Source organism: Mustela erminea, chromosome 4, assembly GCF_009829155.1.
Source record: "Mustela erminea isolate mMusErm1 chromosome 4, mMusErm1.Pri, whole genome shotgun sequence".
Taxonomy (NCBI): domain Eukaryota; kingdom Metazoa; phylum Chordata; class Mammalia; order Carnivora; family Mustelidae; genus Mustela; species Mustela erminea.
Window position 1 is genome coordinate 126,007,732 of NC_045617.1, and position 17,622 is coordinate 126,025,353.

Sequence of the window (17,622 nt, forward strand, 5' to 3'; positions counted from 1 at the left end):
GAGCGGGTCTCAGTTTTAAGATGGAGGGCCTTTAGTTTTGTTCTTCATGGTGCAAGGTTCCAGAGAGGCCCTGAACCTTCTGCAGGTCCAGGCTGCCTGGCCAGGCTTCTCAAGAGGGACTGGAGGCATCTGTGGAGCCCGGTCTTGGACACTCAGATCTGTGTTCTCCCCAGCTGTTAGTGGTACTGGAAATAAGGGTGGTTGGAACAACTGTTTCTTTCTACCCTCACTCCACATCTTATAGCTCCTGGAGAGAGACCCCCTTTGCTTCTGAGCCCAGTTCTCCCTACTGGCTCCTGCCGGCTATCCCGGATCTTCTCTTTAGATTCCTCTCAACTCTTTTCAGAGTGGGTTCATGAAACCATTAGCCCTTCCCATCGGGTCATAAACAAATGTCGCGTTAAGTGCAAGATTGATCGTGGCCATGTAATAAAGTTGGCCAGGCAGGTTAGACTCTGTGCGGACAGTCATTCTTTAGCTAAGCAGGGAGCTTTGGAGAGAGGCAGGCAGAAAAGGGACCAAGAGACTATGTCATAGTCCTCACTCCACCAAGTTGTGGGGTGTGGGGGAGCAGAGGGTGGAGAAGCCTTAAGCTCAGGAGAGCTCCCAAAAATTAAGACCTAGTTTATTCAGACAGTGGTCACAATGGCATTAAAAACAAAACAAAACAAAACTGCTGAGATTTGCTATGGGGCCCTAAATGTCAGCTTCAGACACCCTACTTTTCTGAAAGCTCCTATTTCAATTTATAAGGAGACTAAGATTAATGGCATTTTCACTCGCACTTAAACAGAAAGTCTTCCTTTACAAATTGTGTTCTACATTCATAACTGGACTTGTGTGACCTGATACCTCCTTTACTCTGTCTCTCCCTTTCTGAGTGTGAATCCAACTTAATCATTAAGTTTTTCATGGAGTTCTATGTGTCTTTGTACCTCTATCTCTCTCTTTGTCATTTTCTCCCTTGCCTCCTGCCAGGCCTTTTTAAAAGGCCTTGGGGGCCCCCAAGTTTCTCCCAGATGTCTCCCAGCTTGAGCTACCTACCCAGTGGCAGGTATGCTCAGGCTCTGAGCCCTCTGGGTGATGGGCCACATGGGACCCTGACCTGGAGCACAGACTCAGGCCTTGGACAGAGCTGGGGCCCCATGTGAGCAGGACTGGCAGGTTCCAGGTCTGAGTCCAGTTGGAAAAGGAGCAATAGTTGATTAAATGAATTCCAGCTCAAAAATCCATTCAGAAGAATGAAAGCCCCTTCTCGACGACGTTCTCAACGTGATTAGGAGTGGAAAATTGAGCAAAATGTACCATGTCCGCCTTACTGGAAACCAAAATATGGTGCAGAGAGCATGAGGCCTGACTTAAGACCTTTGTCGTGCTCCTTTCCCATCTTACCATGGCTCCAAAGAAAATATCTGTTTTATATATTTTTTTTATTGTTTACTTGATTTTTTCCCTCACTGATTTCAAATTTGTGGCATATTGAGCATATTATAGGAGATGCAGTAGGATCTGGAATCTCCTTACATATAGGCCTGAGTCTGTCTTCAGGACTGGAGAGAGTGGTGGAGCTCTCATGGGGAGATAGCCTGAGAGGAGAGGCTGGTCTGAGTGGTCCTCAGAGAGGGCCTGACACTGCTTCCTGCTCAGTCTACCCACCTGGAGTCTGGAGGGTGACTCTGAAAACCTGAAGGGTGCTTCCATAGGCCTCTTTCCTCTTCCAGATGGCACCTGCCTCTATTCTCCCAAAGAACATCTTCTCTTTTCACTGGTCTGCCCTTGGGTTCCTCCAAGCCCACTGGTCAGCACTGCTGGTCATTTGTACGAAACTGCCTATCTTTTCCCTTAGCTGTGCCTATTCCCAGGAAGGAGACTGGGTGGGCTGCTCATTTGCCCCCTAAGTCAACACAGCTTGGTGCTGCTTGGGTGGGCATGGAAGTGCAATTTGTGAGCCCATGGGGTGAGCAGCAGGCTGGCAGCCAGGGCCAGGTGGTGGGGCCTCTCCATTGACCTGGGTGGTGGAACCCCAGGCAGGGCCTAAGGACAGCGCTTGGAGGAGTCTCAGAACTGGAGGTTGAGGAAAGAAGAGGTCTGAGGTAAGGCTTTGAGGTTGATTTAGATTGAGAGATGAGAGAGAGACAGAGACACACACAAATGGAAGCAGAAGGGAGAGGGGGAGAATAAGAAATGGGAGACAGGCACCCTCCCACCCCCATTACCTACCCTAGGGAAAAAGCAGGAAAACCAACATATTTAGCACCATTAACTCTTAAGGCCTCGCATTTCCTTCGGTGTAAAAGCAGGTCATTGGTCCTGGAAGCTATACCGGGGATCTTGTCAATGGTAGAGATATGCAAACAGGTCAGAGTTGAGGAGCAAGTGTTTAGGTGGCAATGAGACTCTTAAAAACCTGCCATTGGAGGAAAAATGAAAACTATTCTCTGAGCTGAGCAAAATCTGCGCTCAGGAAGGTGCTCAGGGAGGGCCCCTGTCCTGGGAGACCCGTGTGCCAGGGACCCTGTTGAGGGGCCCCATAGTCCCCAAATCAGGCTCGTTCTGCAGCGCCAGGGTTCGCGCTCGGGTGGGGCCATGGGGCCTCTTTGCAGCAACGTCACCCCAGAAAACAGACGGCTTTCCTTGCCCTTCCGAAGAGGATTTCTACTATCACCCACAGAGGACTCACACGGACAGTGGACGATTGGCTTGGCAGCTGGCCGCTCCGGTGACGGCGAGAACAGTGTGGTGGGCTAACTCGGGGTGGAAGGGTGTGAGGGTCCAGAGCCTCTGCTGGAAGTGTCCTGGGAGAGCCCGAAGTGGGACACGGAGACCCCCATCGTTGTTCCCAGAGCCGAGGGCTGCCTAGGTGCTAGAAATTCCGAGAGAGAACTCGAGGAGTGATGTCCTAGGTCACCTGTCCAGGCTTCCTGTGCGCCCACTCCCAGGGACTATCCAGGGGGTGCAGGGCGGTTGTTTACAGTGCATTTGCCCACTAAGAAATGTGCCATTGCTCTGCATTTGCGGGCTCCCTCCGGGACGGGCCTGCTCACCGGTTCAGTCCCCAGGAAAGAGTCCGTGGAGCATGGGGACCCGGGGTTCCGCCAGGATTGGGCCTCCCTCCCTCCCCGGCGCTGCGGGGGGGCGGGCGGGGAGTTGTGTGTGTGGTGTGGTGTGGTGTGTGTGTGTGTGTGTGTGTGTGTGGTGGTGGTGGGGGGGAAGTGGCACAACAGGAAAGCCTGGCCAGAAGGCCCTTCCCAGGCGGCTTCCTCGCCATAAAAAGCCAGACTCCAGCCGAGGTCCTGACCCCTTCCAAATATACATTCCCTTGCCCGCGGCCCGCCACTCGGGCCCAGGCCTCAGGCTGCGCGGTTTCCTCAGAGGCTGGCCCGCACCCAGCGCCTCGCGTCACAGTGGCGGGGGTTAGGGGAGCCCCGATTTCAGTTGCCTCCCCCAGTTCACCAACCCGCAAGCTCTAGCGCCTTGGGTCTTAGGCTTCCAAACGCCCGTTTCCGCGTGCACACTGGCGCATTAGCGAAGCCAGGGCCGCGACAAGGAGGGTGTTCTTAAAGACAGCTCTCCATCACCGCCTCAGCTCCCACCCGTGTTCGCGAGGTGGGGAGCGCAAGGCCGCGAACCCCCGGACAAGTGCGCGGGGCCGAGCCCACTGGGGTCTGGGCGGAGGAAGCTAAGCCGGCGCATGCGCACGCGCGCGGCGCAGTTCGGTCCCGCAGTCCGCCACCCCAGCAACCACCTTCCCCGAGTCCCCGCGGAAGCTTGGAGGTCCAGAGTTGAGCCGCGCGGGTGGTTGCAGAGCTAGTGAGCCGAGTACGCAGGCCAGCCTAGGCCTGAGCAACCGCCGTCTGGACCCTTTAGTACCTGGCATAGTGGGTGCGCTCACAGACGGGCACATGGCCCTGAATTCAGAGATCAAAAGGGCAGCTGAGACGGGGCGTCCGCTGTGTGTGATCCCTGACCCTGGAGGAAGGGCGGGAGCTGGGGAGTAGGCGGTGGGGCTGGGGTCAGGCTGCGGTCGTCGCCCTTGCAGCAGAGAGAGACACTCTGGCTGAGGAAACGGGTGAGGGTGGGGGTGGGGCCATGCCGTCGTATTCGTAACGGAGGCCTTGGAAAGGTCTCTGGAGACAGAGCGCACTACGGGAGGGCCAGGCGGTGGTGAGGGTGAGCCCCAGGCGGCCGGCGGGAAGCACCGTGGGTCGGGCCTGGGGGCGGCAGAGGCAACCTCACAGGCCGGGGAAGGCGACGTGACTAGAGACCCAGTGACAAGTAATAACCCTGATGGCACAGCCCCTGAAAATGTGCTCGACGCTTCGGGGTTTTCGCGGGGCAGAGAGCGAGGTTGGGAGGTCGCTGGGAGCCCTGGCCTGGGGCGTGCTTGGGGTAGGGCAGCAGCGCCCCCTGCGTCTCCCTGAAGAAATCAGGCCCAGACCCCGTGAGCTCCAAAAGGAAGCCGTGGATGGTGGGAAAACCCCGACTGCGGAGGGTGGGCCAGCACCCAGAGCAGCTTTGTGTCGCAGTTGTCCCTCCCGTTTGTGAAGCTTCGCGGCACCATCAGTTATTAAAGCCCACGATTTTTGGAGAGGTGTAGGTGGGTGATGGGACATGTTGATTTGCTTGTAAGATACGCGCGCGTGCGGTCTCACGATCTTTTTGTAAAACCCGGGTGGGAGTTCTCCGCACCCCTTTATCGCATACCATACACAGATCGATCGCGCAAGGCTGCGGCACAGGTTGTGAAAAATAGATGACGTGTGGGCTTGGATTTATGGGGATCCATGCTAAAACTGAGAGTACCCGGTTGAAATTCCCAAATACAAACAAGGTGCCTGGGACGCATTCTTGGGGTTTACAAAGTCATTTGTAAACTGCGTTTAAGGTTATTTGAAATGAAAATTTCCAGCTGGGAGATTTAAGAACACAAGGCAAGTTTCATTTGCCAGCAGTCGACCAACCGGCGATCTGGGGTTCTATGGAATTTTGGTGGTTGGTGTTGGTAAGGCGATTAAAAACCAAGAGGAGCCTGATGCATTTTTGCACTGGTTTACTGGCGCACAATGGTGGACCTGAAATCCAGTTCCTGAGGAGCCATCTTGAGGGGAACTTTATCTTCCCTAGCATTTCAGCACTTCCGTTAAAGGTCCCACAGCCGGCACTGCACGCCTTCACCCCTAAACAGCTGGAGGGGTGTGTCAGGTTTATTTCACGGGGCCTAGCTGCCTCCTAATTCCTTAAAGACAAAGGGCAGGTGACACAGCCCAGAAGACGGTCTGGCAGGCTGGTCTGATGGAAAGGGAGGGAGGTCCTGGGTGGCCCAGGTATCCATACATCTTGCTGTCATCTGGGGCACAAATGTGGGGTTTGACTGCTTGGGTATTATGTTTGAATGTACAGAAAGTTTGACTTTCTTAGTTTTCACTAAAAGATAAAAAATCAAGGTGGAAGATATTTTATCATAATTAATCTGAATAACCAAAGCTGGCAGAGCAGGAAAAAGGGGAGAAAAAGAAGTTCAGTGAAATTGAGTTGAGATTTAAGATGGAAGACACTTTTTAATTAATTGTCTTGAAGGATGTCCAAGTGAAATTCAGAGCACAGAAAGAACAGAGATACTCAGGCAAATCTGTTCTCTGTTCTCTTGTTCAGCCTTTAAACGGTGGGAGACCAGGAAGCCAAATGAGCCAACCCCCTCTCCCCAGTTGAAGATTCCGGAATACAGAGAAGATGCAACCAAAAATACTTTTGCATCCTTCAGAAACTGATGCTCCAGGCCATTTGAGAAGAATAATTTAACATTATAACTCTACATCAGTCCCATTAAACCCCTGCCTAGAATCTCTCGTGATCCTTTTTAAGGAGCTTAGTACGGTTTGGGGATAACAAGCCTCAAAACACTGAAGTGCATAGGGCCACTGCAAGCATAGAAAGGCCTCTGTGCCTGGGTGTGGGATGAGGTGAAGGTTCAGGGGGGTCACAGGAGAAGAGGAGAGGTGCCTGTCCATCAGGGTCAAGGCTAAGGGGAATGTGTGTTAGTATGTTTATTTGTGAGATTTGTAAGGGTATGTGTGTGGCTGTGTGTTGGTGATAGCAGGTTCGTGAATTGTGTTTTCAAGACTTTGTGAGTGAATGTGTGTTTGTGAGACTGTTTTGTGTGACAGTGCGTACGCTAGCGTGTTGTAGGTGTGTATCTGTATTTGTGTGCATGTGCCTGTTTAGATGTGTATATCTGGATGTGTGGCAATGTGTGTGACTCTGTACTTGTGAGTGCGAGTGTGCCCACCAGCCCTCTAAGTCCTGGAGCCCGGCCTTCCAGAGCCATCTGTTTCCAATTAGCAGCATCCCGATTGGGAGAAGGCCTGTCCTGGGGCAGCTTCTGAGAACCGGGTGGGCCAGCTCAAGCCGCCCAAGTTCTGTTCCATCGAAGCTGAGGCTGCCCCTGGCCAGCATACTCTTGTAGCAACTCAGGCAGCCACACAAAGAGCCCTCTTTCCTGCCGCCAGCCGTTGGAGCCTGGGTCCTCCCCCAGATCATAAACCTGCCGGTGAAGACATTCACAAATAGTTCACCCGCATTCACACAAGCATGTGCAAAGGCTGGAATTCCATTTGCTATAAAGTTTTATTTTATTTTCCTTGGAGAGGGAGGGAGGGGGAAAAGAAGAGTCCTGACCTAATTTATTCTAGGGCAAAATATTGTATTTCATGCAGAAGTATACACCTGTACACAAATCTTTGCCTGCTGCTTGTGGGTTCCATACATTTGTGTGTCCACCTGCCTTAGCCTGCCTTAATACACTTAGTACAGCCATGAGTTTATGGCTCAGGAGCACATGCCTGTGGTGAAAACTGGGCCTTCTAAATGATGCGCTCAGTGAAAAATGGATCCAGCGATCTTAGGCCCAGGTTAAACCTCTTTATTATAATTTTTAATTAACACTGATATAGTTCAACTGTACAATGTCTGACATATATTAAGCACTTCATATAAATTGGTTAAATGATTAAATCAAAATTAGATATTTTTTTTTTTTTTTTTTTTTTTTTTTTTTTTTTTTTTTTTTTTTTTTTTTTTAAAGATTTTATTTATTTATTTGACAGAGAAAGATCACAAGTAGGCAGAGAGGCAGGCAGAGAGAGAGAGAGGAGGAAGCAGGCTCCCTGCTGAGCAGAGAGCCCGATGCGGGACTCGATCCCAGGACCCTGAGATCATGACCTGAGCCGAAGGCAGAGGCTTAACCCACTGAGCCACCCAGGCGCCCCAAAATTAGATATTTTTAAAAGTGATCTAGCACTGAGAAGTGGTTGGAAGTAAGTATTGTGTGAAAGATTCTAGACCACAAGGAAAGGCATGGGCTCAGAGATCTCTGGGTAACTCAGGGGCTTTGGCATGGAATGTTCCAACAATATTTACTTACCTTCAAGTTTCTTCTTCTGGCCCCCCTCTATTTCTCAAGACTTCTTTTGAGATGGTGGGAGCCCCGTGGGTTCTAATTATAGTCAGCAGAGACCGGAGGGGGTGTGAATGCCTCCTTTCTTCAGGAACTGGGTTTCCAGATCCGCTGGATAGAGTGGCTTATTGTCACCAAAAGGGGGAAAGAAATGTCCCAGGCAGGGACTTAGGAGAAGGCTCAGGCAAAAAGCAGGCTCAGGCGCAGCAGGGGTCTACCCGCAGGGGCTCTCTCAAAAGGGAGGGAGGCCTAAAGGAAGCTATTTCACTCCGAGGCAAAAATTTGGGTATTTTTGTTTGGGGGCTCTTATAGCTGCTTTTATTTACCTCGGGAAAAACACCGACATCGACTCTGCTAATGCTAGTTCATAGAAAGGCCATTTTTAATAAGAAAAGATTAAAACAATTTGAAAGCCCCACAATTTCAGTTGTCTAATGACATAATTTCAAGTACAGTGAACGTGTGATTAAAACATCTTGTTGATTTCACAAAACCATTCAGAAGAGGCCTCGACAAAAGGAAATTGGGCCGAACCCCGAAGTGCCACGTCCCGGCTGCTACAAACCTCTGCGGCCCGGGATCCTAACGGCGGGGACAAGGCGCAGTGGCCGCGAGGGTCAGCAGGGAACCCGCGGGATTCTCGCGCCCCTCCCGGGTTCACACCTGCGGCCCCGCACCAGCTGATTCCAAGCGGGGACCCACCACAGGCCGGCAGGGGCGGCGCGGGCGTCCGCGGCCGCGCTCAGGCGTTGGGGTTGTTTCTCATGAGCTCCACGTCGGCGTCCACCATCTCCCTCACCAGCTCCTGGGACCCGAGACACAGAGGGTGGGCGGTGAGGGAGGAGTTTCTGCCACTCTCTCCGGGTGACACCCCCACCCCCTGTGGCGCGCCCAGAGAGGCCTCCGCCACCCTCCCTCCACCCTACCCGCCTCCACCCGCCCCCTTTTCTAGCCCTCCAGGCCTGGGGCACCTCGGGCGCCAAGCGGGCTCGGAGCGCTGCTGCTCCGGGCGCCTCGCTGCCTCGCCGGGCGGGCCGCCCCTCCCGCTGGGCCCGCTTCGGCCCAGCCCGGCAGCGAGCGGGCCAGCGGAGTCCACCACCCGTAAAGAAAGGCACTTACATCAAAAGCGACCCGGGGTTTCCAGCTCAGCTTCTGTTTCGCTTTGGTGCAATCTCCTTGCAGAAAGTCCTGCGGGGGGAGGGAAAGATAAAGCTGACGTGGGTCGGGGGAGGCCGGGGCCCGAGTCGCAGGGAGCCCCCCACCCTCCCGCTGCTGTCAGTGGGCGAACTCTTGAGGCACAGGTCTCCCCGTTTCCCTCCTTTCGGTCCTCGCCGGGCACGCTCAGCGCAGCTCCCCAGCCGTAAATCTTGCGAAGGTCGCGTTTAAGAATGCGCCGCACAGACCCGTGAGGATCGTGACAGCGGTGCCGTCCCCGCTCACAGCCACCTCCTCCTGTCCACCCCTCCCCTCCGACGCGGCCCATGGACGCTTAATGACTTTTTTTTTTTTTTTTAACATTAAGTTGTCAGGGACGCTACTGTGAGAACTGTTTCGAATTACTGCACTTCTCAGGCAAGGAGAGGAGTAAATGAGCAGACGCCCCCGGTCGCCCCCGCGCGCCGCGCCGCCGCCGCGTTCCTCTCCCACGGCAGGGCGGGCGGCCGGGGGCCCGACGCCGCTGCGCTCCGACTCTCCCCCAGGCTCCGCGGCGGGGGTGCCCGGCCCGCAGCGGGCAGGCGCGCAGGGCTGGCTGACCCGGCCCTCCGCGGCGGGGAGCTGGGTGCCCCCTAACGGAGCCCTGGCTAAGTCTGGGCCCGCAGAGCAGTTCTTTCCGGGCTTGGCTTAGAGCTTCCCCGACCCGCGGGCGGTTCACAACTGCCGTCCAACACACGCACAGGCGCATAAAACGAAACTGAAGCTTCACAAAGGGATCCTCGCCCTTTCTGTCCAGGGGCACGATACACCGTATTTTCTATTCTGTTCTGTTCTATCCCCTTCCTTAGAAAATAGTGATCTCGGCCCACTTACTTCATTCACCTCAAGATCCACTAATCCGTTGCAACTAGCAGTTTGAAAATACGGCTCCAGAGAGCAAGCACCCTGCGGCTTCTTCAGCTCAGTAGCACTCAGTCTTCTGCCCAGTGTTCCCTAACTACTCTGATGGAAGATCAACTTAATTTTTAAACGAACCTCCAGCTCCTGTTCAGGAAGCTCAAGCTGTCATTTGCTTGATCCTTGACTTTCTCATCCTATCTGACAGGGCCTTTGTCTATATGTATGTATGTATATGTATGTATGTATGTGTATGTGTGTGTGTGTAGCCAATGACTCAGGTAGAGTCTGCCCTGCTCAGCTGGGCAGGCATGGAACCGCTTTTAGGAGAGTTTCCATCCATTTCAGAGACTTCCTTAAGAAGGAAACTGTCTAAAAGAAAAGCTACAGGAGAACATTAATCCTGCACCTCAGCCCTCACTCACCCATTTCTTATTACAGGTCGCTGAAGACTGATTTAGAAGAAAATTGGGATGAGAATTTCAGGATGACTGAAGAAAGGGAGAAGGAGGAGAGGAAAGGGAGGGAGGAAAGGAGGGAGAGAGGGAGGAAGGAAAGAAGAAAGGAAGGAAAAAAGGAAAGACACATAACTTTGAGGCAGACCATTTGGGGGGGTGAGATAAACATTTAGCTTTTCCCTGTAGGAATGTATTCATCAAATAGTACACAAGCTGAGTCCTTACAACGGAAGGATGTGAAGGCAGTAGGACAGCCAGCCCAAGTACCCCATCGAGAAGCTATTCTAGTTACACACCATATTAAGGAATGACCTAAAACCGGTTACATGGAGCGAAAGGAACAGATAATGAAACTACAACGAAGCCTGCCCCAGGGATTTTCTTCGGATTCCCTGAAAGGTGGCAGGCATCCGGCATTTATGCTGGGAAAGGCCACCAGGGGCTGGGCAGGACCCCGGTGCTCACCTTCACTGCTAAGACTTCCATGTCAAAGGGTGTCTGGGTGCTACTTCTGAAGGAACAGTAGTCCTGCCTTCTTCTCACTGTCACTTCCCGAGGTTCCAGTTACCCACGCTCAGCTGGGTTCGGAGCAGGCAACCAGTCAGAAGGTCAGCAGTAGCCTAACCCTATGCCTGCCTCACGCACCTCCCTCCCTCTCGTCACTAGGTATTTTGTCATCTCACATCATCACAAGAAAAAGGGTAAGTACAGTATAGTAAGATATTTTGAGAGAGCGACACCAATTCACATAACTTTTATTATGGCATACGGTTATAATTGTTCCATTTTATTGTTAGTCATTGTTGTTCATCTCTTATGTGCCCAATTTATGAATTAAACTTGATCACAGGCATGTAGTATAGGAAGAGACATAGTGTATATAGGGCTGGGTGCTATCCTAGTTTCAGACATCCACTGGAGGTGGGGCTTGGGATGGACCCACCTCGAATCGAGGGGGGCTCCTGTACTGTATGCTTGGAGTCATTCCCTAGGAGAGTACAGTCGATGGCCCTCATTCTCCATCATCCATCATTACTTTTTAGGCTTGAATAAATCAAACTCCCAAAGGCTTTGCATTTCACAATACACTGAAGTATTGATTTCCTCTCCAGGGTGTTAATAATAGTAAAACAAGTTATTTCTGCTGCTCCAAACAGTCCATATGCAGGTTCTTCAGGAAAAGTAGGATACAAAAATTAATAAGTAGCAATTAACTTTGCATGGAGCTGGATATAGAAGTGGAAAAACAAATTCATTTACTTCTCTTTCCTTTCCCTAAATAAACTTGTATATACTTCCACAATACTTCTCTATTTTACTATAAGAGTCACACAGAGATACTCATTCTTCTTCCCCGGAGAGCTGTGCAATGTGGCATCATGAAGCAACACAGCCCTCCCCCAATTCCATAGCAGTTGCACAGCTCAAAGAAACATGGTTATTGTTTAATCACACAACACTTGCTATAAATCAACCAGCATTGCATAGGATGCAATTCATGGCTCTGAACTTACAGTTAGCAAAACCCTAAAACCCAGTTTGGCTTCAAGTGATCTCAGTAGGCTTGGGAAAGGGAGCTTTGTATTGTAATTATGTTTCCTGTATTTTTCTACAAGTAGCTCATAATATAAAAACAACTAGGGAACTACAATTAAGGAAAAAGAAAAATGGTTTTCAAAAGCTTCGAAACAGACCTTGCTACCATACACTGTAAAAGTATTTCATTGAAACCAGAGACGCACCCAGTTAAACTTCCCAATTTAGTTTTGAGCCCAACTCCTACATTCCAGTCTAGCAGCTTACTTTAACCTTCTGCCAAGGCTCTGTCTCCCTGAAATTTAATTAGACCAAGAGACCTTGTGAAGGAAAAGGATGAGGTTCCATCAAAACAAAGCAGCAGCTCTCTACGCCAGCTGCTACTGAGCTAACATCGAGACTAGTCCGTGTGCCTGTGCTCCAGTCAACTTCAAGGGAAAGATTAGGGACATCCCCGCTTATTTTACACTTTGCTTCTCCTGAAGGACTTTCTTACTTCTTTCTGTCATGTCCTTTCGAGGAAAGAGACAGTAAATTGTTCAGGCTGCAGGGTTTGGGGACACAGGACCGACGAACTTCCAGGGTGGTGTGGGGAAAGTGTGGCACGGGAGTACACAGGACTCTGGAATGACAGCACGGACATAGGAACACTTCTTTAAATAAAGCTTCCGCCATCATGAAGAGAAAAGGGACTGTGGAAGCTAGATTCTTACAAGGACATCAGGAATTAACTGCTCGGCTCACAGGACTGTGTGGAGCAATGGAGGGGGGCAGATAAGGTCACAATATAGTTTCCTTTTACATTTCACAAACCCTTTCCACTAGGGCGTGATCAGCTCCCGAGGACGAGAGAGAAGAATGATTCATCTATTTTGTTCTTTTCTTCTTTTTTTGACAGTTCAGTTCCTTCTTTATTTATAGGCTCGAAGTCATAGTGTGACAACAGGAGCAAGAACTGATTAAAGAGAAGATTTTATGTTAAGTTTCCAAAATGGACTTTGTGCACTGGGTGGTCTGGAACTTTTCTTTAAAAAAAGAGACAATAAAGCTCTGGGAAAAATTTAAAGCATTTCTATGTGAATATGACATTTCCTGAACTCTGGCTTCTGGTGTCTTCACTGTTTCCATTGCTATTCCTTAGGTGAGCTATACAGTTTCAACATGTGATTTATTATTGTCAAATTCAATTAGGTTTAGCTGAGCATTTTACAGCAGCAAAACAGCATGAGCAAAGAGAACGTGCATGTCCAGATGCCTGGAGCCCCCTTAATTTTTCTCGGACTCCCTGACTACCGTTGACTCATCAGACCTTTCGGAGCTGTCCTCTGACAGTGGCTCTGTCTAGGCATAAACCCGACAGGCCCAATGCCAATGGCCCGAGTTGCAAACAGCAGCACGGTAGGAGGGCATGTTTTGCTGCAGCAATTTTTCAGGCTTTCCTGGCTTATGTTCTTGTTATAGTGAACTGATAAAGGGCCAGACCAAATCCTGGAAAAGTCATTAAGCCAGTTCCTGAGCCCACAGTAGTTAACATAAAATCCAGAAAAGTAGAGACCATGCTGTGCCATTATCTTCTACTATAACTATAGTTCCCTTTCCTCAAATCTCCTGAGTGCCTTTTTTAAAATCTTGATCAAGATAACAACACATCTTTAAATTACACTGCTTAGTTTTCTTTCCTCTCACTCCCTGCAATCTTTTTTTAATTTTGATCATTATTTAACACATTAAATGCCTTTAACACCCACCCATCTTCCCTAAAATCTCTGTGGGGAATGCTATTAAATAGATTGATCACACAGGATAATTTTTCAAAGTTCACAGAGTCATGTTCTTTCTCTCCCCCTTTTCACTGTGGTTGCATTGGGAAAATTTTAATATTTATTTCAAATTATGTGTTGGATACCATGTTTCTCAACAGGTCAGCTGTAAGGTTTGCAAAGGACATCTGTTTAGGTGGAGAAACATTTTGAAAGTGTGAGCTCTTTTGGCAGGATGTTGTTAAATTTCTAATGTGCATATTGAAATAAACTGACTCTTGAGTGCTATAAATAAGAAGATGTATGGACAGGGGATGTTAATAAGGAAAACTAAGACGGGTGAAAGCCCTGGTTAGACGTCTTCAAGAATTTAAAATATGGAAATGTGAGTAACACTGGGTATTCATTTCTTTCCTTCTACTTTAAAAAAAAAAAAAAAAAAAAAAGCAAAATTGAGGAATAGCTCAGGTTCCAAGGGAATAAAAGAATGAAACAAATTTGGTTCTTGATCTAACTTTTGCTAATGTGGAGTGAGCAGGAAAACTTTACTCTTGGGGGAAAGGCTTCTTTTTAGAAAGAAATACTAAAAGCAAAACAAAACAAAACAAACTTCAGTAAAATGGAAAAAGCTTTAAAGTTGCACAGAATATCCCAGTCAAGATTCAAGACGAGCAGCTGGGAGTCGGTAAGAATGGGGGAAAAAAAAGAAACCAAAGAGTTCCCCCAGAAAGTTCGCAATATAGTATGTCTCTTACCAGGCAGTTTAAACTCTTACGTGCTCACAAATATATCATTTGATTGAAACCCTTCCGGACAGGGAATGAATCTCGCAGCAGTAAGAAAGGCAACGGCCTTAATAACGGTAACAAACGTTTCCCCCTCTCTTCCCTTTTACTGCTGTATATCAGCACAAATTGAAGTTGAAGCCAGGCCTCTCCTTTAATGACAAGGGGTGATAAGAGACAAGAAGAAAACAGCAGGCTGTCTCGTCTGCTCAGGAAGCTGGACTCAGTGGGACTGTCCATCAGCAGGGGCTGACAGAATGCCGTCAGACCCCAAACAATGCTCGGGCTCAACCTCAGGGAAATTGAGTCAGTCAGCACCGGCTCCGACAGGCGTACTGACAGTAGAGATAAAGTGGCAAAGGGAGCAAAACAGTGTGAGCAGGCCCTGCATTGTGTCCCTGTCCTCAGTTACCCGGGTGGAGGCTGCTGGGAGGCACTTGGCACAGGGTGACACATATGTACCCTAGACTGAAAGCCTGGCAGAGCCCTCACATCATCACCACTGTCACCCCCACTGGTGGCCTGGCATGTGAGCCCTGCCTGTTACTTATGGCTCAGGCTGTATACTTCAGTGACCTCCTGCTTGGTGCCTGAGGGCGTCTCTAGGATCCTGTGACCCCTCATTGATCCCATTTTTCTGGGTTGGGGGCCATTTAGTTTCAATGGATAGCATTTGTCATTCGGAATCAGGAGCTATCAGGAGCTACTAAACAAGGGAAAGAAATAGATCTGTCCATGGGTATGTCCCAGGCACTACTGGAAAAGCGTACCGAGCATGGCAGAGCTCTCGTGGAAAGTAAATGAGAACATTGTCTTCCTTTGGTGTCCACTTGTATGTCAGTACGGCCTAAGGTGGTAAAAGAAAGTATTCACTGTATTAAGGGAGAATCCAACTAATGGCATTCATAGTGCAGCCGACATACAGACACGTCTTTTCTACGTGTACTCTAAAAATATGGTTAGCATAAAAAGAGACATGTCATTAGGTAAAAAGGGTTCTAGAAGACACACTGACAACACAATCGTGTGCAGGAAATACAGGACTTAAACACACCAATTTCCTTTTAAATAGTTTCAAAAAATGCTGTGGAGGAAGTCCCTTCAGGCAGACATGCTTGAGACATGTAGAGACGAGGACAGTGGTCCTCTACCCTTCATGGAACAGACACACAGCTCCATACAGTTCATGCCACGCTGAGGCCCGGCTTCTCCTGCCGCAGGAGGGGAGCAGGGTGCCCTTTCAGCACGGTCCCAACGACTGTCTGGCCATCTGCACCCTCTGGCACCGGGGGCCTGTGCGGCCTGTCCTGTTCCGTCAGGCTTTGAGTGAGCTGAGCAAAGGAAAGCATTTTTTAGAAGCTGTGCCTTATAGCTGGGGGGGAGCTGTCTACTCATGAGTCGGTTGCTTTAAATAAAACCAGCGGTACAATTTGGGGAATGCAGTCTTGCCTCACACACATTGATGAGGCCCTATGGCTTTTTGTATCTGTTCTGCACCTATACTTGTAATCTCAGAGTTAATTTTTGCTGTTGCTGTTAGCTTTATGTCTTGATCCCCAGTGCTTACAGGAGTATCAAGCTAGGGAAAGCTAGATTAAGTACTGTAACTGGAGCCCTCTTGGTTCTGATTTCTTCACTGATCTTCACTCTAAGCAGCTGATGGCGGCGGGGGGGGGGGGGGGGGGGGGGGGGGGCTGACTCACAGTTGTGATGCAGAGCCGCTTAATGAAAGGGAGATAAGATTGTTAGTGACCTCAGCATTCCAGGCTTCAAAGCCAGCACCATCTTCGCTGGAAATTACTGGTTGCTCTTAATAACTGGATCTTGGGTGTGAAGATTTACCCATGCTGGTAGGAGGTGACACAAACCCCGAGGAAAGGAGATAAAGCACCTTTAAGCGGACCGATTAAAGACTGTGGTGACCTAATTGGCAAGTGGCACTCTGGAGCACGAGAAGCAGGCGGCCTTGCTTTTGCCATTTAGTACTTTTTACCCTCAAAGCACTTTACACACATCAGCTAATTAAATCTCCAGACAATCACATTCAAAATGCAACTCAAGAGATCTTATATCTGTTTCAGGTGGCTGTTTGCTAGCGATGAAAGCACCATACCAAGTATCAGTGGGGATTAAAGCCCAGCTCTGTCCCACAGCTTATCTTCAGCCTGCCTGTGGCTAGGAGACACCTTGCCACTCGAGGAAGGCCGACTAGGGCCACAGGAGACCCCTGATAGCACCAGGGGAAGGTGATTTTCCATCAGCTTGTTGCCTTTCAGTGTAATAGGAAATACGCCCCACCCCATGGAAAGGGCTCTGCCTTCCCTCTGAATAATAGTGCCAAAGAATATGGCCAGTAATACGAATGCCTCCATAATATAGATTTTTCTCCTTTGGGGTTTTTCTCAATTTATATTGTACCACACACCACTCACATTCAAGAAACTCCCTTCAGTAATCTTTCCTTCCCTCTTTCAATTCATCCATCCATCCATCCATTCATCCTTCTCCCAACCAAAATAAAAATTATATGACAGAGTCATTCAAATGTACACCCCTAGATTCCTTCCAACAGTCATTCCCTCAGTAACTTGTTAAGAAACTCTAGGACTAACCAGGCAGCTCACTACATCCAAATTCTTGTTTTTCCATTGTTTCTCTGAGGACTTTCATATTTGAGGAGAAATTAAGACAACTACGAGGACCTTTGTTAGTAAGGGTTTTGAGAGACATCAGGGGAAAAAAGTGTATTAAGACAGATATTTGATTTACGCTTCTATGATTTTTATCTATCCATTCTTTGGTTTCCTATTATCATGGTTAGTAGAGAGCTTACTAGGCTGCTGCATATGTAACCTGGCAGTCTTTCTTATGTATATTTATAAGAGGAACAGAATCCTGTATCTGAACATGTGTATAGAGACATTTAAACAAATAACTTGATTTAATGTCACAAAGCCATCTAGTGGTAGGGTTCTGGACAAAAAGCCAGGATTTCTGATTCTTAGTCCAGCACTCACAATGCTCAGTAGGACAAACTCTCCCTAAAAGTACCATGAGCAATATACTTTATGCTGCATTAATTGAGTGGCACAAAGGTCTCTAAAGAATAAATACTGTATCAACATATGGAAATATCAACCTACTCCAGAGCTGGATGAAAGAGATGAATGGAGAAGAGTCGATATAGTATGATTCAATGCGTATGACATTCCGGTATCAGCATTCTAATCGATGGTGATAGATATTAGATAGTGGTTACAGGGGAAAGAGGATCAACAGGGAAGGTGTGGGAAGAAACTCTTGGGTGATCTTCTCTGTATGATAGGAGCAGAGCAAACATGAGTGCATCTATTTGTCAAAGTGGACCAAAATATATAGTGAAGTGCATGTCACTGTATATAACTTAGGTCTCATGAACAAAGGATTCTTTGGCACTACCACCAACACAGAGATATCAAGGGACAGAACCTGGCTTGGTACCATGGCTTAACCCCATAGCTGTGTGACCTTGGAGGGCAAGTTTCTCAGTGTTTATGAGCCTCAGATTTTAAACCAGGTGTAAAATAGGGAAAGCATCA

At 48.9% G+C, this 17,622-nt stretch overlaps 1 protein-coding gene across 3 annotated transcripts in view; it reads right to left on the bottom strand.

Annotated features, from left to right (window-relative positions):
- Positions 1-7,811: 7,811 nt before the first annotated feature.
- GMDS (GDP-mannose 4,6-dehydratase) overlaps positions 7,812-17,622 on the bottom strand; it is a 622,428-nt gene continuing 612,617 nt past the window's right edge. For 2 of the 3 annotated variants that reach the window (XM_032340945.1, XM_032340948.1), the window contains 2 exons: positions 8,573-8,641; positions 7,812-8,258 (listed from right to left, as the gene is read on the bottom strand). In XM_032340945.1, the coding sequence (XP_032196836.1) occupies positions 8,196-8,258; positions 8,573-8,641 (132 nt within the window). In that variant the 3' untranslated portion in view covers positions 7,812-8,195. Of the gene's footprint in view, positions 8,259-8,572; positions 8,642-11,995; positions 12,122-17,622 lie in introns of those variants that run through there. The other variant, XM_032340947.1, reaches the window with a different exon arrangement.